The sequence below is a fragment of the Callithrix jacchus genome, chromosome 11 (assembly GCF_049354715.1).
Source record: "Callithrix jacchus isolate 240 chromosome 11, calJac240_pri, whole genome shotgun sequence".
Lineage (NCBI taxonomy): Eukaryota > Metazoa > Chordata > Mammalia > Primates > Cebidae > Callithrix > Callithrix jacchus.
Window position 1 is genome coordinate 82,507,586 of NC_133512.1, and position 19,290 is coordinate 82,526,875.

Here is a 19,290-nt window from a genome sequence, read left to right on the forward strand (position 1 = left end):
AAATAAATGAAAAATAAGTTCTAGGAATTTAAGAGGGAGAAGGAAGCTAGAGCTGAAATTTACATTTGAGACTTATCTGCAATATATAAACTTTATTTGGGTCTCAATTTGAACAATTTTATAAGATGATATTTATGAGTCAATAGGAGAAATCTTAATCCAATGCCAAATGATATTAAAGGAATATTAATTTTTAGATGATAATCCCATTTTTACATTTGAAAGTGTTATGAGGTCAGGAATTTGCTTCAAAATAATCTGGGGGTAAAGACAGAAATTGGAAAGGAATGTGGTTAAAGTAAGATCAACCTGTTGCTGATAGTTGTTGAAGCTTGTGGAAGGTGCATAAGGGTTCCTCACAATACATTTTGGAAAATTTTCTAAAATAAAACATTTAAAAGAAATATAAAATTTTAAAACACTCACAAATAAGAAGAAATATAACAATGTCTTAAAATCATATCTCATATTCACTGTCCCTTTTTCTGAGAAGATGCAGGCATTTGATACTCATTACCTATGCCAAGTGGGATAAAGACAGCAAGAATTGTTAGCAGTTCCAAGATGAAAGAAAAAATAGAAGGAAGTAAAGTGGTCAGTGCTGCAGAGTCACCATCAACTGCAGAGGCAAGAGTCAAGCCCAGTCTTCAGATCTGTACATCCTAAGGCCTCTTCACGGAGGGACGGTGAATGGCCTTGTGTTCGCGGCAGTTTGAACCAAACTGACTCATTACAAGGTTTTGAACACTTCCTAAAAGAAAACAATCACTGTGCGGCCTGAGGCCTTAGAAACATCAAGAAGACAAATGTGACACTGTTCCAAACATCTAATAAGCATATATTGTGATTCTTATTCATTCTTTTGCTAATAACCTTTATGGTGATTGTGAGTTTGAGAGGTGAGAGCCACAAATAACCAAATGCAGTGAGGAGAAGCAGTGGGAAGGGATTGACTTGATTTCTCCTAGGACCATTACAGATCACGCGGGATATTGAAGGAGTGTGTGTGTGTTGGGGGGGGGGCGGGGAGAGAGAGAAAGAGAGCTGGGGGGATGCAGAGAGAGGGAGAGGAAGGAAAAGGGATAGGGAGGAGGGTGACAAAGGAGAGGGTGAAGGTGGAAGTGAGGGAGGGAAAAAGGGAGGGAGACGACAGAGGGGAATAGGCAGGCATGGCAGCCCAGCTACATGACAGACCAGGAAAGCTGTCCAGCTCCTGGGTTGAACTTGGGGAACACAAACACAACATTTTGGCAGACCCTGTACCCAGGTGATTATCTTACTTTTACTAAGTATATAGAAATAAAATAAGGGGACTCTGAAGATCAACACCTACACGGAATATTTGAGAAAATTTGAAAATGTGTGTAAGATAACATTTAGAGACAAGCTAATATTAATCTCAAGTTAATATAATCCTATGATAAGGCAATTTGAGCATTAGTGGCAAAGGAGAGTTTGTATCCCATAAAAACTTTAGTTTAACAGGTGACCAGGAACAGTGGCTCATGCCTGTAATCCCAGCATTTTGGGAGGCCGAGGCAGGTGATCACTTGAGGCCAAGAGTTCAAGACCAAGCTTGGCCAAAATGGCAAAACCCTGTCTCTACTAAAAAAAAATGCAAAAATTAGCTAGGCATGGTGGCGGGTGTCTATAATCCCAGGTACTCAGGAAGCTGAGGCACGAGAATCACTTGAACCCGGGAGGTGGAGGTTGCAGTGAGCCGAGAATGTGCCACTGCACTCCAGTCTGGGCGACAGTGTGAGACTCTGCCTTAAAGAAAAGCAAACAAACAAACGAACAAACAAACAAAACTTTAGTTTAACAGGAGTGAGCAAAAGAGTAACTTCAGTTCTTCCTTTTACATTCCATATAGTTTATAAAGCATATTAAAGAGATCATATATTATACAGACGTTATAAACATTTTGTTAAACTAAACTAGCCACAAACCAGACACACTTCAATATATAAACAAATATTATCTCTAAATAGTCTTTCGCATTTCTAAAGTGTAGCTTAGATCAGTTTTTCATGCCTTTTACTTCCCTTCTTAGTGGTACTGATTTGTAAAGAGGTGAAGTTCTTCTAACACACTGATGCATTTCCTCTAACAGTGTAGAAAGTAGGTTTTTAAAAACTATATTACCACTGTTATTTCCTCACCTCATCCATTTTGTCCTTGCTGCACAAAAACACCACTTTCTAAATTCTATGGACCATAGTCCACTGTCAAGAAATAAAAAGTACACTTACTAGTAGATAATGACTAAGATGTAAATTACTTCAACAAAGATTTTAAGGCTGTAACTACATTAAAAATAAACTTCACACATATTCCCTAGAAAAAGAAATCTATTTTACTAGAAAATAATTACTCCAAGATTATTTTGTGTTCATAAGCCAATAGGCCGGGCGCAGTGGTTCACGTCTGTAATCTCAGCACTTTGGGAGGCCGAGGTGGGTGGATCATCTGAGGTCAGGAGTTCGAGACCAGCCTGGCCAATATGGTGAAACCTTGTCTCTACTAAAAATACAACAACTAGCCAGGTGTGGTGGTAGGTGCCTATAATCCCAAGCTACTTGGGAGGCTGAGGCAAGAGAATTGCTTGAACCCAGCCGGAGGTTGCAGTGAGCTGAGATTGCACCACTGCATTCCAGCCTGGATGACAGACCAAGAGTCCATCTCAAAAAAAAAAAAAAAAAAATGTGACTCTGTATTGCCTAAAATTGTTAGTGTTTATTGATAAGTATTTTTTTAAAGCATGGTACAATTGGGTCATTATGTGTGATTCAATTTTAATTGTCAATTTATGAAAATTTTAACTCAAAAGATGGCACGCTTTGTGCTTAACTTCAAAACAAATATTAAAAATTTTAGACAAAAAAGTTTTAGTAAGAGTTGAGACTTCTGAATAACAACCAAAACAACCACTATATGTCTTTTTCTAAATATTGAAAGAGAAAAGAGAACCAAAAGAGAACTACAATAGGTCAGACTCAGAGAACTGATAAAGGAAAAGAAATATGTCAAAACTGTTTATCATCTCACAGCTCTGAAATGTTAATGGGAAGGTTTCTAAATATTTAGTTGTCTCTTTAAACCATTTGATCCAGATAAGGTAGGAATGACATAATGGCTTACTGAAAATCTGAATGACACAACATGCTGACTGTGATAAGCAAACTTCTCCAGAGAAACTGTATATTCTTTTCGTTATCAAACAAAATAATTAAAACAAATAAACTTGATATTAATGCCATACTTCCATTTACTATCAATTTTTCTGATTCTATAGCCCTTTAAAATTTTTCAAAGAATGTTGCATTCGTCATCCCTCACAGAAACACCAAAGGACAAGTAGCCTAGAAACTGAGTTCTACTGGTGAGAAAATTGAGGCTGATGGAGTAAAAAGTACACAAGATCATGTATCTTAAAGCTTGCCCATCACAAATATCCATCATTCTAACATTAAGACATTCAAATTCTATCTCCACATGCAGTTACCTGATTGGCCGGTTCTCTTTACTGTCAAAGAGTGAGAAGATGACCTCCAGCTCCTCTCCCAGGTTGGAACACATGAGGCTCTTCATCTGGACAAAGAGATGGTGACTGCTGGCCTGCACCGGGGTGTCTTTCTTCCGATGTCGATGTTCCATCTAAATGACACCCCCCCAACAAAAACATGATCAGCATGGACTGAAGAAAATAATAGGACCCAAAAAACTATCAGCTATGGTGTGACTGTGGTGTCCTATGACATAACTTTTTATTTTGCTGTGGATTTGGTATCTAAATCTTCAGCAAAACATACAGTTGATGTTTTTTGGAGTATGGACATAGAAACAGTCCAGAAGACATCCAGTTTAACTTTGGATGTTAAAAAATTCCAAATTTTCTTCCAACTTCTAAAACAAGAAACCATGAAGTTTATAGATCATCAAGAAACCTTGCTTGAAAAATTTTTTAAATCATTAATGTTCAAATAACAACTCACTGAGTAGATTCAAGAAGCAGGAAGTTCAAAGCATTCTGTTGCTTCATTATCAACTCCCCAGATAAGAACAAGTTATTAGTTATCTTTTTAAAAAATAGACTAAATTATATCTAAGTTATAACTTATTTCTCAAAATTATAACTTATTTCTCAAAAACCTCTTTTAGGTTATACTAAATTTTAAAGTTGTACTAGTTATCTGAGACAGGCTGTGGCAAGTAATAGTCTATCACTTGAGCTAGAAAATGTTTCAAACTTGCTGTGGAGCTATAGTGACACGGGCCTAGGAAAGCCAGCAAGGTGTCTAAAGATAGGAATAGCATCTATGTCCACCTGGCATCCCGTCCTCAGTACAGCCAGTCGAGGCTCCATTTGGGAAGCAAGACAAGATGTGAGTTCCTACAACTTGAGGGAGAAAAAGAATCATTCATGAGTCCGGAAGGGAGGATAACATGGGGATGATCATTCACCCAACATACATTCAAGTATCTCCTATGTGCCAAGCCCAGGGACTGCAATGATGAATATAAACAGAAACAGTTCACGCCTTCAGAGTGTCTGTCTACTAGAGGAAGCAGACATGAACCTGAACAAAACTGTCACACATACGCATGTAAAACTGCAACTGTGATGAATGGATGCAAAGACCCAGATTGTTATTATTATTTTTGAGACAGTATCTTGCCCTATTGCCCAGGCTAGACTGCAGTGGCACGATCTCAGCTCACTGAAGACACTACCTCCTAGGATCAAGCAATTCTCCTGCCTCAGCCTCCAGAGTAGCTGGGACTACAGGCACATGTCACCACACCCAGCTACCAGCTAATTTTTGTATTTTTTATAGAAACAAGGTTTTGCCATGTTGCCCAGGCTGATCTTGAACTCCTGAACTCAAGCGTTTCTCCTGCCTCAGCCTGCCCAAATGCTGGGATTACAGGTGTAAGCCACTGCCCTTGGCCTAAAGATCCAGATTATGATGAGAGTATAAACGTGGGGATTTGACATGAGACTGGACAGGTGTCCTGGGAAAATGGCACTTCAGCTGAATGGTTAGGAGGGTGCAGGATTTACCTGTCTAAGATAGGGCAGGTTGTTCTCCTGCTAATTAACTGCAGGCTGATTCTTTCATAAAATACAATAAAAATGCCATGGCAATGTCAAAATGCCATACAGGTTTCTAATCATTTACTTGTCATTTGTATAGCTGGACCCACAGTTCACAGTCCAGCCATTACTTGGACCACACTTCGCATAGCACTGACTCAGGATAAAGTACAGGAAAAACACATGACTAGGCATGTGTATTAATAGAACAGGTGTTAAGAATGTGGAAGATTATCACTTTCATAGCACAGAAAACTAAAAAAACTACCTCTTTTGGATCACTTTGACAATTAAAAAAATAGTTCAGGTATTTCAGTTTCATTGTAACAGAGCCATAGTCTTTGTTGAACAATAAGGTAAATGACCCCATGTCTACACTAGCCATCTTTTTGAGCCTTTGAGTTCAAAAACTACTGAATGACCAAATTTTGAAGCCAAAATATCATGTAATTTTTTTTTTTTTTTTAGACAGAGTCTCTCTGACACCAGGCTGGAATTTAGGGGCGCAGTCTCAGCTCACTGCAACCACTGCCTCCTGGTTCAAGTAATTCTTCTGCCTCAGCCCCCTGCGTAGTTGGGACTAAAAGTGCACACCACCACACCTGTCTAATTTTTGTATTTTTAGTAGAGATGGGGTTTCACCATGTTGGCCAGGATGGTCTTGATCTCTTGACCTCATGATCCACCCGCCTCAGCCTCCCAAAGTGCTGGGATTACAGGTGTGAGCCACTGAGCCCAGCTATTTCATGTAAATTTACAAGTGTTAATGCAACATAAAATCACTACAATTTTTTCATGCTAAAAAGTTAAAATTTTTATTTTGAACTACTTGAAAAGCAAAGGTGAAAAAAATGTAGTTAACTAAACTCATCTATAATCACTGTATACTCAACAAGTACACTGGGAACCTCTTTGTAAAAGTGGAGAGTAAGTAAATTGTTTTTAAAAGCAGACCTAAGCATTGAGGCATGTGTTGGCCATAAACAGTTTTCTGGAGAGAAATATTCTAACTGCAGGAAAAAAGAATAACTCTGCCTTGTTTTCTATAAAGGTTGCTCTATTTTGTGCCTTAACAATTTTTTTTTTTTTTTTTTACTGTGGCAAAAGCAGCCTCATACATTCATAAAAATACATCTCCAACAAGGCTTCCGATCCCCCCTCTACCTCGCCAGAATTGCAAACTTATTTACTGATTTACTTAAAAGAAAAACATATGTTTACTCAAAAGGGTAACAGAGCACAAGCTACTATGAAGAACTGAATGACTACTAAGGGCCAGAGCCATAGAAATAGATGTTAAAACCTTATGAAAAGAATAGACCTTAAGGAGATACATGCTCCTAACCCCAGACAGTGCAAAGTTCCCTGCAGCGATCATGACGTTCACTAAGAATTGAGGAGAAACAATTAGCTCCTTTACTCATGCAAAGAATCCAATATATCTAGATCAGTGGTTCTCAACCTTGGCTGCACTTTAGAGTCCCCAAGAGAGATTTTTTAAAATACTTATAGCCAGGTCTTATCTCAGAACAATTAAATTAGAATTTCTAGGGGCTGCGGGTCCAGAGACTGGTAGTTTTAAAGGCTCCCCAGGTGATTCTGGGCAATGAGGGTTGAGAATCACTGATTAGGATCATGTACAGACAGATGCAAAATCACAGCAAACTAAACAATGTATTGTTGCGTCTTTTCGGTAATTATGGCCTTAGAACCTTTGTTCTTGAATGCATGCTAGTAATAAGCTGCCTGACTCTACCCTTCGTGCATTTAACATGGGCCCTCACATCTGGCATACTGTAGCACTGAAATCACCCCTCTTTCCATCCCCACTATTCTTTCAGGTCTGGGACTGATTTGGACTTAAGTAGGTACGATTACTTTCATTTTCTCTTGGTAATTCAGTACTCTGGCAAACAGTTAAGAAAAAACTCTGTGAAAATATTATTACAATAAAATTAAGAAGTTCACACCTCAAGAGTTTGAGATAATTTGTGGCTACAAATACACCTATCAGTTACTCTAACTAACTGTGCTTAACAGTTGAACTAGATCTTTGATTAGGAAAAGAAACAGATTCATCCCAAAGGTTTATTTAACTGGCTCAAATTTTTACTCTTCAAATAATGCATTAATTATTGAATGAACTGTCTACACCAGGGTTTATCAACCTCAGTGCTACTGACAACTAGGCTGAATATTTCCTTGTTATGGGGGCTGCCCTGGGCTTTGTAGGACATCTAACAGCTTTTCTTAGCTTCTACCTACCAGATGCAAATAGTATCTCTCCCTCCCACCTCCTGTTGTGACAACCACAACTGTCTCCAGACAATGCTAAATATCTCCTTGGGGTTGAAATTGCTTGTGAGAACCACTGTGTTCCGAGATCCGCTAGTCTAACCTACTAAGGATTGCAGAGTAAGCAGATGCATGATCTTATAAAACCAAGAAAGGTTTCCAAAAAGATGGAAACCTGCAGACACAAATAAGAGAGAAGCTGGCTAATAAGGTTCTCTTTATTTATACAAGGATTAAGATCTTGCCTTTGGCACTAAACCAAAGTTTCAAGATGGGCATATGCAAACACTGTGAGGTTTGGCACTTTTACTGCTTAAATGAACACAATTAGGTGAGAAAGATCTGCTAACAGTGCTATCAAAAACCTAAAGTCAGACCTTTTTTTTGAATGATGCAATAAAATTTAGTAAGATGCGAACACTTGTGTTTCAAACATGACACTGACTAGAAAGAAGTAAATGGAAAAAAAAAGCAGCAATTAATCAAACATCCTCTCTGTTGGGACATGTAACCTCCATGCTGAGGTCCCTGACCCAAAGTGACAATAAATTGCCAAACAACAACAAGGGATTGGTATTGGTGCCTCCCCACTCTTCCTGGTGAAATCAATATAGTCAGTCACTTTTATGTTGAACAAAGAAGATCAGGGCTACGGAGAATCTTATTACTTCTAATCCAGGATTCAAACAGTAACTTGAAAAAGAAACTGCCTTATGGATGCTGGGCTTAATTCCTGGGTGATGGGTTGATGTGTGCAGCAAACCACCATGGTATACATTTACCTATGTAACAAACCTGCAGTATCTGCACATCTACCCTGGAACTTAAAATAAAAATTGAAGAGGAAACAAAAGAAAAAAGAAAAAGAAGCTGCCTTAAAGAAGAGCACATGCTCTTCTGAAGCTGATAATTAAATAATTTGAGTTTTTCTTGGGCTATTGTCTTTGTTTTGGAAATAGTAAGGTATAGCTGCCACTGAGGAGAAATTAAGTTTGCATGTCAAATCATGATGTTTTACTTTCTTCAGCTGTAAAAAGGGAGACTTTGGACTAGGATTTGAGCTCTAACATACTAAAATATCCTCTGCTGTCTTTCCCACCAATGGCAGACATTGCTAATCCATCAGAGCCTACATAAGACCTGGAATCTTATCCACAGTGCACTCTAGGCAGCCACCTACCAATCAACTGGAATGTTGACAAAGGTGAAATCAATTTGCCATCCCCTATGTAATGTTACATGAAAAGAAGAGAAACAAAATTAAACACACACAAAATCAAACTCAGGAAAATAAAATATATTTGTATCAGACATCAGTTATTTATCCAAAACTTGACATCCTCAACTATTTACAGGGCTGCACCCAAGCTCTGCCAATGAGATGTAAGTGCAAGTGTTGTGTGGAACTTCCAGGAAGGTTCATTAAACGATTTGAATCAACTGAGAGAAACTTGTCTCCTTCATACTGACCAGAATGCAAATAGGATGGTTAAAACTCTCACAGCTATACTGCACTTCGAGGTGTTCTTGGTGATGGAAGCCATGTACAGTGTAGCAGAGAGATAAGGCTCTAGATTCCTTTTCATACACAACCAAACCCAGAAATTCCTGTTTCTAAACTTGCATACCTTGAGAAATAAATTTCTATCATGTTTTAGCTTCTATTTTTTATTTATTTCATGACACAGCCAAATCTAATCCTAAAATGAACTATCAATTATTTTTACCATGTTGCCTCTCCAACGCAGATGAAATAAAGATAAGAAAGGGATGAACACTGATTAAATGCTTACATGTTGTGCAACTATCTGTCATACATTTCTTACATACATTTCTTATCTGATCTTCACAATGAACATGAAAATAATTATTTCCCAATTTAGTAGATGAATACACTGAGGCTTTGAGAGATTAAATAATAAATCCAAAACCCAAAGTACTGGTAAAAGAAAGGGATTGATTGTAAATGTAGTTGTCTGGAGCCAATAATTCACAGTCTTTTCACAATATAATCTCCAAAGCATTGACTGGGTGCTTAGTAAGTGTAAAAGCACTGTACAAGATTATCTTGACCATGTAGAGGTAAAAGATACAGTGTGTTCCCTAAAGAAACTTAAAATTAACTGAGATATGTTCTTAAAAGTGAGAGAATAGGATGTTCAATGAGTTAATTAAATGAAGAAAAAGATGCCACATCAGAGGATATGACTGACAAACAATACAGATTATATTTGTTACATAAGCTAAGAGGCAGTGATGACTTTAACTTGGAATGCTCTTATTTGTTCCTTCTTCACCTCCCCCTAACTGACCTCTATGTTCTTGCTACTTGCCAGATACTCTGTTTAGCACTAATGTGATGAAGGTAAACAGCATACACACGACTCTGAAGAAATTTAACATACAATAAAGAATATCCTCTAAAAAATGGAATTGATTCCAACTGACACAATAAAGTGTAGATAATCTGAACATCAATTTGATGATCACAGAAAAATCTGAAAGCAATATTAAGAACTGCCTTCTTAAATCAGACATCTCCCCAGTGGACTTACTGAAATTATCCTTCACATTTTTCAGATATGGATAATCTTCAGGTTAAGAATATCCCATTATTCTCAGAAAAATAAGCTTGGAAAGCTATGCCAAAAAGGCAGGCTCATCCCAAAAGGAGTCTGCTATTTCCGATAGGCAGTCCTTCTTGGAACTTTACGGTTCAAAGTACAGTTATGCGTAGCATGATAGTCTTTGAAAGCCCATCCCAACCACCTTCTACACTGATTTTGGATTTTCATATCTTAGTTAATATCGAGATTAGGTACATTTTATATAATTATTTAAGAATACAAGGCTAACCAGAAGGTGGATTGAACCAGATTTGGGGAACCTGGATGCCAAGCAAAAAACCTGAACTATAACTTACCATGTAACTAGAGAAAAAACTCAAATCATATGTGAGACCATGATGGGCAATATGATCAAATGTTTTAGGATGATTAATGGGCTTCAGTACTTAGGAATGGATTGGGGTCTGGGAAGGGAGGGTATCCAGCAGCTGAAGACTAAGGAGAAGACCGTTTCAGTAGTTGGTGTATATAGTGCTAATATACATCACACACACACACTATATGTATATGGAGCTAATGGTGGCAGGAGGAGGTTTAACATGCTGCTGAGCCATGACTAGATACCATTAATTACAGAACAACAATTGAGTACGTATGACTTGTAAGCACTTCACCAGACTAGGCAAAAAGCAGATTTGCAAAAGAACTGAAAAATGTCTTTGTATTGACTTCCTGATGCCTGGGTGTTGAGGATCCAATGGAGAGTATCATATCATTCTTAGGCAGGTAAAGTTTCTCGGTACTGTACCCAGGGCACGGTCACCTCAGCTCTCAAGCCTTTTTACTTTCTCTAAATTAATCCTGGAACATCCTGCTCTTACAAAATCAAGCAAGTATGAAGAATGCCATGGAAACCACAAATTTAGCAGTGAGGCTGGGAGCCAAGATTTCCTGTACCTACCAATCGGTAGAGCTCAGTAATGCTGATGTCCTCTGGGTCCACCATTGCATACTCTTTCCTAGGCACCAGGTCCAGTCCCAGTTGTCTAGAAAACAAATTGCAAAAGTCTGGGGGAAAAGTTACTTCCATTAAATATGTTATAAACATTTTTTTTAACTATATCACTTTGAAATTAGGAATATCACCCACCATGCTTCTCTCACGCATAGTTTTTACCTTATATGACTTGTTAACCACAGTTGAGGTAGACAACATAACTAGGCTGGACACTGGGCAAAACTTGAAACTCAGAAGGGGAGAAAGACAGGCAAATGCAGGAGGGATGGGTTGGTGCTATCAGTGGAATGCTCCTGCTACTGGGGCTTTAGCCCCAAATGGTGTGAAGCCTTCAGCACCCTTCAAATTATCACATGGGAAAGCCTTCCACACTGGAGTGAATGGAAACTAGAGCTAGACATAATTTGGTTCTAGAAATTGGAGTTGAGGAGAGGGAAATTTGGCCATTAGGATTTGACCTAGCACCAATGTACTTAGCTGTCTCTAGAGTTGACATGTTTCTAACATGAATCTCAGGCAATTTGCACATGGCCCTTATTTACAGTAAATTCTAAGGTCAGTCATTAGGAGAAACTCAGTAAAGGCAGGACATGGAAATGGGAGAAGAGTTTTAGGCGTGGGCTGGCAGAATAGCTTAACCCTTTATGTCAGGTTTCATTGCGGCTGACATATGGTTTGCTATGCTGAAAAGTATTCTAAGGTTATATCCAGCTTCAGAGGTACCAAGTATGGTAACTGATTTGTGATGTCTTCCCATCACCAGAGGAACATGAGTCTAACTCTATTCTGGTTACCTTCCATCCCGTTAGCACAATCGCTTCCAGGTCACCACGGTACAATGCTGACACCAATGCCACACAATTCTGTTCCTCTCCTTAAGCCTCATGATCATCTCAAAGGCTTCACAATGTCTTTGTAATGCCCTATCGTTCAAGGCCAAGATACCCTCTTCTCTAGCAGAGCCCCCTCGATCACCACATCCAAGGCCTCATCCTCAGTTTTCTGAGGATCACTTGTTCTGCATCCCTTTCACATCACCACTCTCTCTAACATGGAAGCCTTCTGGCATCACACTTCCATTTATAGAACCACAGCTTTCTTTTGTGTTTAAAAAAAAATCTGAAATTCTTGCATGTCCTCCCCCAAAATCTCATTGTTTCATAAGTAAAATTTATTAATTCAGCACTTACTTGAAGTCAGGCACTGCCCTAGCCACCCTGAGGGATATTTGTTAAGAAGATTAGAAAGCTGTCACCTCCTTGACAGCAGGAGCTGTCTTTCAGATACTAAAACAGTTTCTCAATTTTCCTAAATGATGTTTCTCTTTGGGAAACTTTAAAAAAATTCACACACCCATTATTTAATTTTAGTTTAATTTTTAACTCACAATGAGCACTGTGATTTGTTTTCAAAATGTCCACATTTCCCCTTGCTACATCTCACCAGAGATTCTGATAGGGTCTGTTGTCCATCCTCCATTCCCTTCCCAGAGAGAACCACTGTGCTACAGTATAAGACATCATCTGCTACTGGGTCCATATTTACTGATGAATATCATTTAGCAAAGGAAAGAGAACTTGTAACGACATATGAATCGTGGTACCTATCTTACTTATAGCTCCTTCTATGAGAAGCTGCTCCACCCACATTCTCTACTGGGAGAGGTGGAGGCAGACAACGTAGTCATCTTTTTTTTTTTTTGAGACGGAGTTTCGCTCTTGTTACCCAGGCTGGAGTGCAATGGCGCAATCTCGGCTCACCGCAACCTCCGCCTCCTGGGTTCAGGCAATTCTCCTGCCTCAGCCTCCTGAGTAGCTGGGATTACAGGCACGCGCCACCGTGCCCAGCTAATTTTTTGTATTTTTAGTAGAGACGGGGTTTCACCATATTGACCAGGGTGGTCTTGATCTGTTGACCTCGTGATCCACCCGCCTCGGCCTCCCAAAGTGCTGGGATTACAGGCTTGAGCCACCGCACCCAGCCCAACGTAGTCATCTTGAGGGACTGTGTTAACTTCTCTTCAAGGGGTCCACAAGGGGTGTGGTTTCAAAGGCAAGAACTTCCCAGCGCCTAGCTCTATCCACACCCCTCATCCGGGAGCCTAGAGTTCTTTGTCTAATTTTCCCCGGGGCATGTGGAAAGGTGGACAGCCAGGTGAGCTTCCCTTGTTTAAAAAGATCGCCAAAAGCCTTACAAGAAAGGGCTCTGTTGCGACCAAGGCAACCAATCCAGCTTCACAGTGGAAGATCAGTCACTCCAGAGGAAGTTTGGAAAAGCTCCTCTCATTGGACAAGAACTTGAATGGAGCTGTCTCGAACGAACTCGCTCTCTCTCTCAACGCCCCCGACAGCCCTGCTTCCTGTCCCCCAGTTACAATCTGACTATCTCCCCTTCCTGAGCCACACCTAACTGGCCCATGGGTAAACACCTGACCTAAGAACAAATAACCCAAAGACTGGCCAGCTTCTTATGTGAGGCTGGCATAAACTGCTCAGCCCAAAATTAGACATTGACTGTCAGTAAGATTCCCTCCTTGAGAATTTGAACTTGGAAATTCAGACATCAGCCATATGCCTGAGGAAGATGGCATGAAGAACAGGTGACCTACATGGCTGCAGAATGTGTGCGGAGATTCCGCAGCCCCAGAAAGCTGTAACGTACAAGTCTTTTTCTCCCATAGTCTTGATTGATTGGCTTCTGCTGGCTTCCTGGCATCCTGGTTATGTGAGGAGTCTTACATGTTTCTGTTTGGTTTTGGTAATTCTTCGATACATTTTCTCATGGTTTGAGGTTTCCTAGCCCACAGATTAGAATCAGGGAAGTGCTTTACAAAGAATAAGGAGAAAAGAGGCAAATGGGGAGAGACAGGACGAGAAGAGATCACACAGGGAGACTGTCATGTTCTATATTAACTCAGTCAACTTCTCTGTGATATCAAGAAGAAAGGATGAATTGATTGCCTCCTCCCATATAATCTTAGCAGGAAAGTCAAAGAACACCATGTTGTAGGACTCTGTGGGCAACAGAAACATGTACCATCATTTTAGTGCTGTCTGAGGTTTCCAGACAAGAACAATTCTTTTGCTGGTCCTGTTAGAAAATGAGATGAATGATCTCTTTTTCCTAAGCTTCCCACATCAAGAGGGCTTCTCTTCACTACTCTTCAATGGTTTGATATACAGTGGGAGATGGAACACATTCTTAATTTATGTTCACCCAGAGATTTATGTGCTGACAGATTATTTTGCATGAAATCTCATCTAGTTTAATAGGCAAGAGATGATCTTAATTTGCTCTCCATGAGCATTATTCAATAAGAAAACAAATGTATACTTAAAGGAATAAGGTAAATGCATAATCTCTGTATTGTAAGTTTTTAAAAAATAAACAAAGAATTGCAAAAAAAAAAAAAAAACAGAATCATAGCTCAGAAAATTAATGAAGCTGAAGATGATCTAAATAAATTATACTGCTCATTTTCATGCATCAATGTTTTACCAACTTATCATAAATTAGCTACAGAACAGCCCAAAGTACAAGCCAGAACTTGCGTAAGTAAAAACTGAGTCATGATTCAGTCATAATTAATGTTTTTCCTTCCTTCCCCCTTTTCATTCTGCCATCACTTTCCTTCATAAAACTGAAGAAGTATCATTTTCTTGTCTGATCTACATTCTTACATTATTTTGGATGAGCTAACTTCATCCAACTTTCTTCCTATTTACAAACTGGTCCTTTAAATGATGACCAGCATAATGACTAAGACCCAAAATAATTCAGAGAACCCTCAAAGGTTTTTCAAAACAATCAAGAAATAAACCTAAGGCAGCGCTGGTCTCGTTCCAACAGACCCCTCCCACTCCACTCCACTTCACAATCGTCAAGATCCAAGATAATCTCCTGTGAAATTCATCTCCATGGCAGGATGGGAAGTTGCCTGCAAATGGCTGGCAAGTCTAATCTCTTAGGAGGTGCTGTGTATTTTAAATGTCATCCTGGAGCTGAAAGGGCCCTTGCGTTTTTCTAACTCAACTTCCTCCTTCAACAGATGAGAAACTGACATGAAGAAGGTTCGGGAGTCTGCATCAGGTCTTAAGAAAGCAGAGCTCCCAGGACCGAGCTCTTGCTGCCCCTCCATATTCGTAGCTGGTTTATTTCTCACAAAAATGAATCTTCTAGAGATAAATGAATTGGGCTCTTCTATTCATTGTCTGTAAAAAGATGAATCCTATTCAACAAAATACCAGAAGTCCTCGGAGTGAGATGGAGGCTTAAAAATCTGTTAGTAGGTACCCGGCACGGTGGCTGATGCCTGTGACCCCAGCACTTTGGGAGGCCAAGGTGGGTGGATCACGAGGTCAGGAGATTGAGATCATTCTGGCTAACATGGTGAAATCCTGTCTCTACTAAAAATACGAATAAAATTAGCCAGATGTGGTAGCATACACCTGTAATCCCAGCACTTGGGAGGCCAAGGTAGGAGAATCGCTTGAACCCAGGAGGCGGAGGTTGCGGTGAGCCGAGATCATGCCACTGCACTCCAGCCTGGGTGACGGAGTGAGACTCCATATCAAAATAAATAAAAACAAACAAACAAACAAATAAATAAATAAATAAATATCTGTTAGTAGGTCTGGGTATTCATATTCAGAATGTGTAACCTCTTGGGAAGACCCAAACCTGGCTTCTGACAAAGGGATTTCCTGTGGTTATGGGAAGTGGCATTTTGTTGCAAATTGGTTTTTCCACATTCAGTAAGAAGCAAATTTACCCAAAGTTCATTTCCTGCCATTTTCTTCCTTTCTGTCTGCTTTCCTTTCTTTCTGTTCCCTAAGATCCTTTTGAAGGTCCAAAGAGCAACTGGGGATTTGGAGAGAGGAAAAGAAGGGAAGATATGGCCATATGGGTTATTGAGAAACCATGTCACTGCCTTAAACCTTAACCTCATGCAATCCTAGGATCTCAGTCAAAGTTGGCTTATTCTAATTTCTCACTTCTATGTTAACATTCATACTTAGTACAGTATCAGCCTTGGTCAGCACTCTCAGTGACTAGATTTACTATTTAAATACATGGCTGGTATTTTAAATAAGTCATTTATGGTTTTATTTAAAAATAAATCTCGGTCAAGAACAGCTTTTTACTGAGTTCTCTCAAGCAGCTCCTCAAAGTAGCGAATATGTATGTACAGGACTAATCACAGCAATAATAAAAGGCCCCACCAGTGCATTTGTCATAAGACTTTTCACAGAAGCTGTTAACTTTAGTGTCTCCCTCTGGATTACACCGGTGACTTATTACCATGATATGGAAGAGATATATTTTAAAGGCAAATCCACATGCCAAATTGAGAACAAGATCCATTTTAGCCAGAAGCCATACCTAATTCATTGCTGTGAACATTTTATTTTCCATGAGCATGTGCACACCGTCAGACCACATACAATACCAGAGAACAAACGACATCTTAGTGCCCACATCAGCTTGAGAAGAAATACTTCTCAACTCCATCAGTGACAGTTCACACTAAGCCTCCAAAAACAGGAAATCTGAAAAAGCCAATATGACTTCCTCTGGTGACATTACCACGTTCTGGCTCAGACCTATGTCACTTTCATTGTGTTCACCTACTAGAGGCCACCCTGCAATGGTCAATACTCACTCATTGCCCCAGTCAAGGCGGGCAGTAATGTGGCGCTTCACATCCTTCATTCGGTCGTGGGTGAGGTGGCCCACAAGCACCTGCCGCCGCAGGTCCAGGATTTCATTCATGATGTGCCACAGCCGGTGGAAGAGATCGCCTTCATTTCTCTAAGAAATACACAAACGTAGAGATTTGGCAGTCAGCCCCATACTGAGTTGTGGGAGAACCAAAAAGGAAAGGGAAGGGGTCCATTCTGGTTACCCAGTATGTGCTTGCCCCTCTGTGGACAGATGTTTGTTAATAGACAAACTGTTTGCTCACTGTGTTCAAACACACACACTGCCTTCTCTATGTGCTTCATCCAAGTTTCACAACACTGCTCTCATGTCCAGAAATGCAACTTTACTTCTCAACTGCTGCTATTATTTTTTTTTAAACACTACTCAAATGCTACTATCCAAGAAGGCTCAGCTTGACTTCCACCTCCATCAGTAAATCTTCCCTGATTACTCTTGCTCACATTGTTTTCTCCCTTCTCTGAGCCATGGCTGCATGCAAGACATTACTTTCCAATTATATTTCTTGTGCAATGGTCTCAATACTTTATTGGGTCCACTATCAGAAGTTGGGCACACGAAGTCATTCATTGATGGATGTGCACTGCTATTATCAGGCCAGTATTTAGACTTGTAAAAAGTTAATACTTTCTTACTTTTAAAACAATAATGGAGATTCAAGATAATCTCCTGTGAAATTCATTTAAGCTATGTGGTTTACTGGAAAGAAGACAAGTTAAAACCCTGGTTTTGTCACTTACTAGTGTTATAGTATCAATTCTGTCATCCGTACATGGGCAGCACATTCCCTCAGCAAGGCTGTTTTATGGATTGGGGTAGCGACTGTGCAGAGAGCACTACAGCACAGCGGCAGAGAACACAAACTTACTTAGAGCCAGACAACTTCAATCTGAATTTCAGTGTTGCCATTTACTGGCGGAAAAAGCTTTGGCAATTCATGAACATCTTTGTGATGTTCATCTGTAAAACAGGTATTATAGTACTTCCCAGAATTGTTGTGAGCATTAATGAGCTATTACAACTCTGAGAATGATGCCTGGCCCAGAAAAAATATGTAGGTATTCAATGTTATTATCACTAGAGTACTGTTATTGTTTTGGGCTTGGTCCAGAATGAGCCCTCTACAAATACTGTTTCTTTCCCAAACCAAAAATTATATATCCCTTACTCCAGAGACATGAGAATAAATCTTATCTATAAGTATTTACCCTTTGTCTTTCCATAACATGTTGTTGCAAAACCATAACAACAGTTATGCTTTCACTTTCTACAAAAATTATTAGTGGACCTCATCAGTAGTGACAGGGAAGTGGTGAGGTTATCATCCATCTAAAGTCCTCTGCAGCTGTAAGATACCGGAAATATCAAATTCTGGGTGATGGGTAAAGACAACTATTCTTTATTTTTAAAGTAGTGACATGTTACCTGCTTTTTTAGTACTTGCTGTTTTGAAGAATTTCCATGTGATGTGCAGGTCAGACAAATTTGCCAGAAGAACAAAAAGCATTCTCCAAGATGTCATCCCTGATCCTTCCCTCCAAAAAAATCTTGCTTGTCTCTCAACTCCTAAAGCACTCTACTGAGCCCATTCTTCTATTGCTTCTCACTCTTAACTCATGTTATACACTCCCATAGAAGCCAGACAAGGCCAGTGTAACACAATACTCTTGTAACCAACTGCGCAACGTCCATGTTCTCCCATTGGCTGTAAGTGCCCAACCGCAATGGCTATCTGCCTGTGTGGCCCTAGCAGCTGGAGAATGAATGAATAGCTTGATTTAAACATGTTCATTTTTGTGGATATCAAGAGGTAGGTTTTGTTTAGGTGATACAAAAGAATAAGCAGTGAAGATCAAGAAACACTTGAAGAAGTCGGTGGTAGGAAGGAAAAGTCTACCAGAGTCGAAAAAATTACATAAGCAAGTTATTAAACAAGTCAAATCTCATGTAGCAAAGAACAAAGACAGCACCTTTTGAACTGTCACAGGGAGAAAGTCACCTGCCTTCTCTTGGGAAAGGCATTCTGCAGTTGTTTAATAGGATGGACTTGATTTTCTGTGATGTTACCTAGTACTTAAGTTTAAGAGAACACTAAGATGAAAAGTATGCAGAATCCCTTATAAAGCTGAAAATCAGTTGGTCAGCTCTCCATTAAGGGAAGAAAACCCAGGTGTGGCAGGAACACTGACATAGTGCAGTTCTGGCCAGCAAACCTGCCCTACTAGTGTAACAAAAAGGTCTACAGTTGAACATCTAGTCATAGAATCATGATTCTTTAAACATTGGATAGCTATGAAAGCTATTCAGAAATATAAAAAACACTTTTGATTTAGTGATAAATCGAAACAGGTAGGGTACAATATTAAACACTTGGAATAAAATAATATCAAGAGATTCTGGAAATATATCAAAAATACAGCAAAAAGTTAACTGAGAATATTTTAGTGTTTTAGAAATGGATGAGTTTTTATGCCTTAAAATGAAAACAGTACAGGTTTTGGCAGCAGCAGACTTAGATTTAGATTCAGGCTTTAGCATGAGACCCTAGGTAAATTATCGTTGATAAGATTCGAGAGTAAAAACTGCCTGGC

General features: G+C 39.5%; 1 protein-coding gene across 7 annotated transcripts in view; it reads right to left on the minus strand.

Moving 5' to 3' along the window:
- DOCK4 (dedicator of cytokinesis 4) overlaps positions 1-19,290 on the minus strand; it is a 487,797-nt gene that overhangs the window by 250,513 nt on the left and 217,994 nt on the right. For all 7 annotated transcript variants that reach the window (XM_078343204.1, XM_078343205.1, XM_002751762.7 and 4 more), the window contains exons 6-8: positions 16,641-16,789; positions 10,922-11,006; positions 3,506-3,657 (exon numbers count right to left, since the gene is read on the minus strand). In XM_078343204.1, coding sequence (XP_078199330.1) covers positions 3,506-3,657; positions 10,922-11,006; positions 16,641-16,789 — 386 coding nt within the window. The remainder of the gene's footprint in view (positions 1-3,505; positions 3,658-10,921; positions 11,007-16,640; positions 16,790-19,290) is intronic.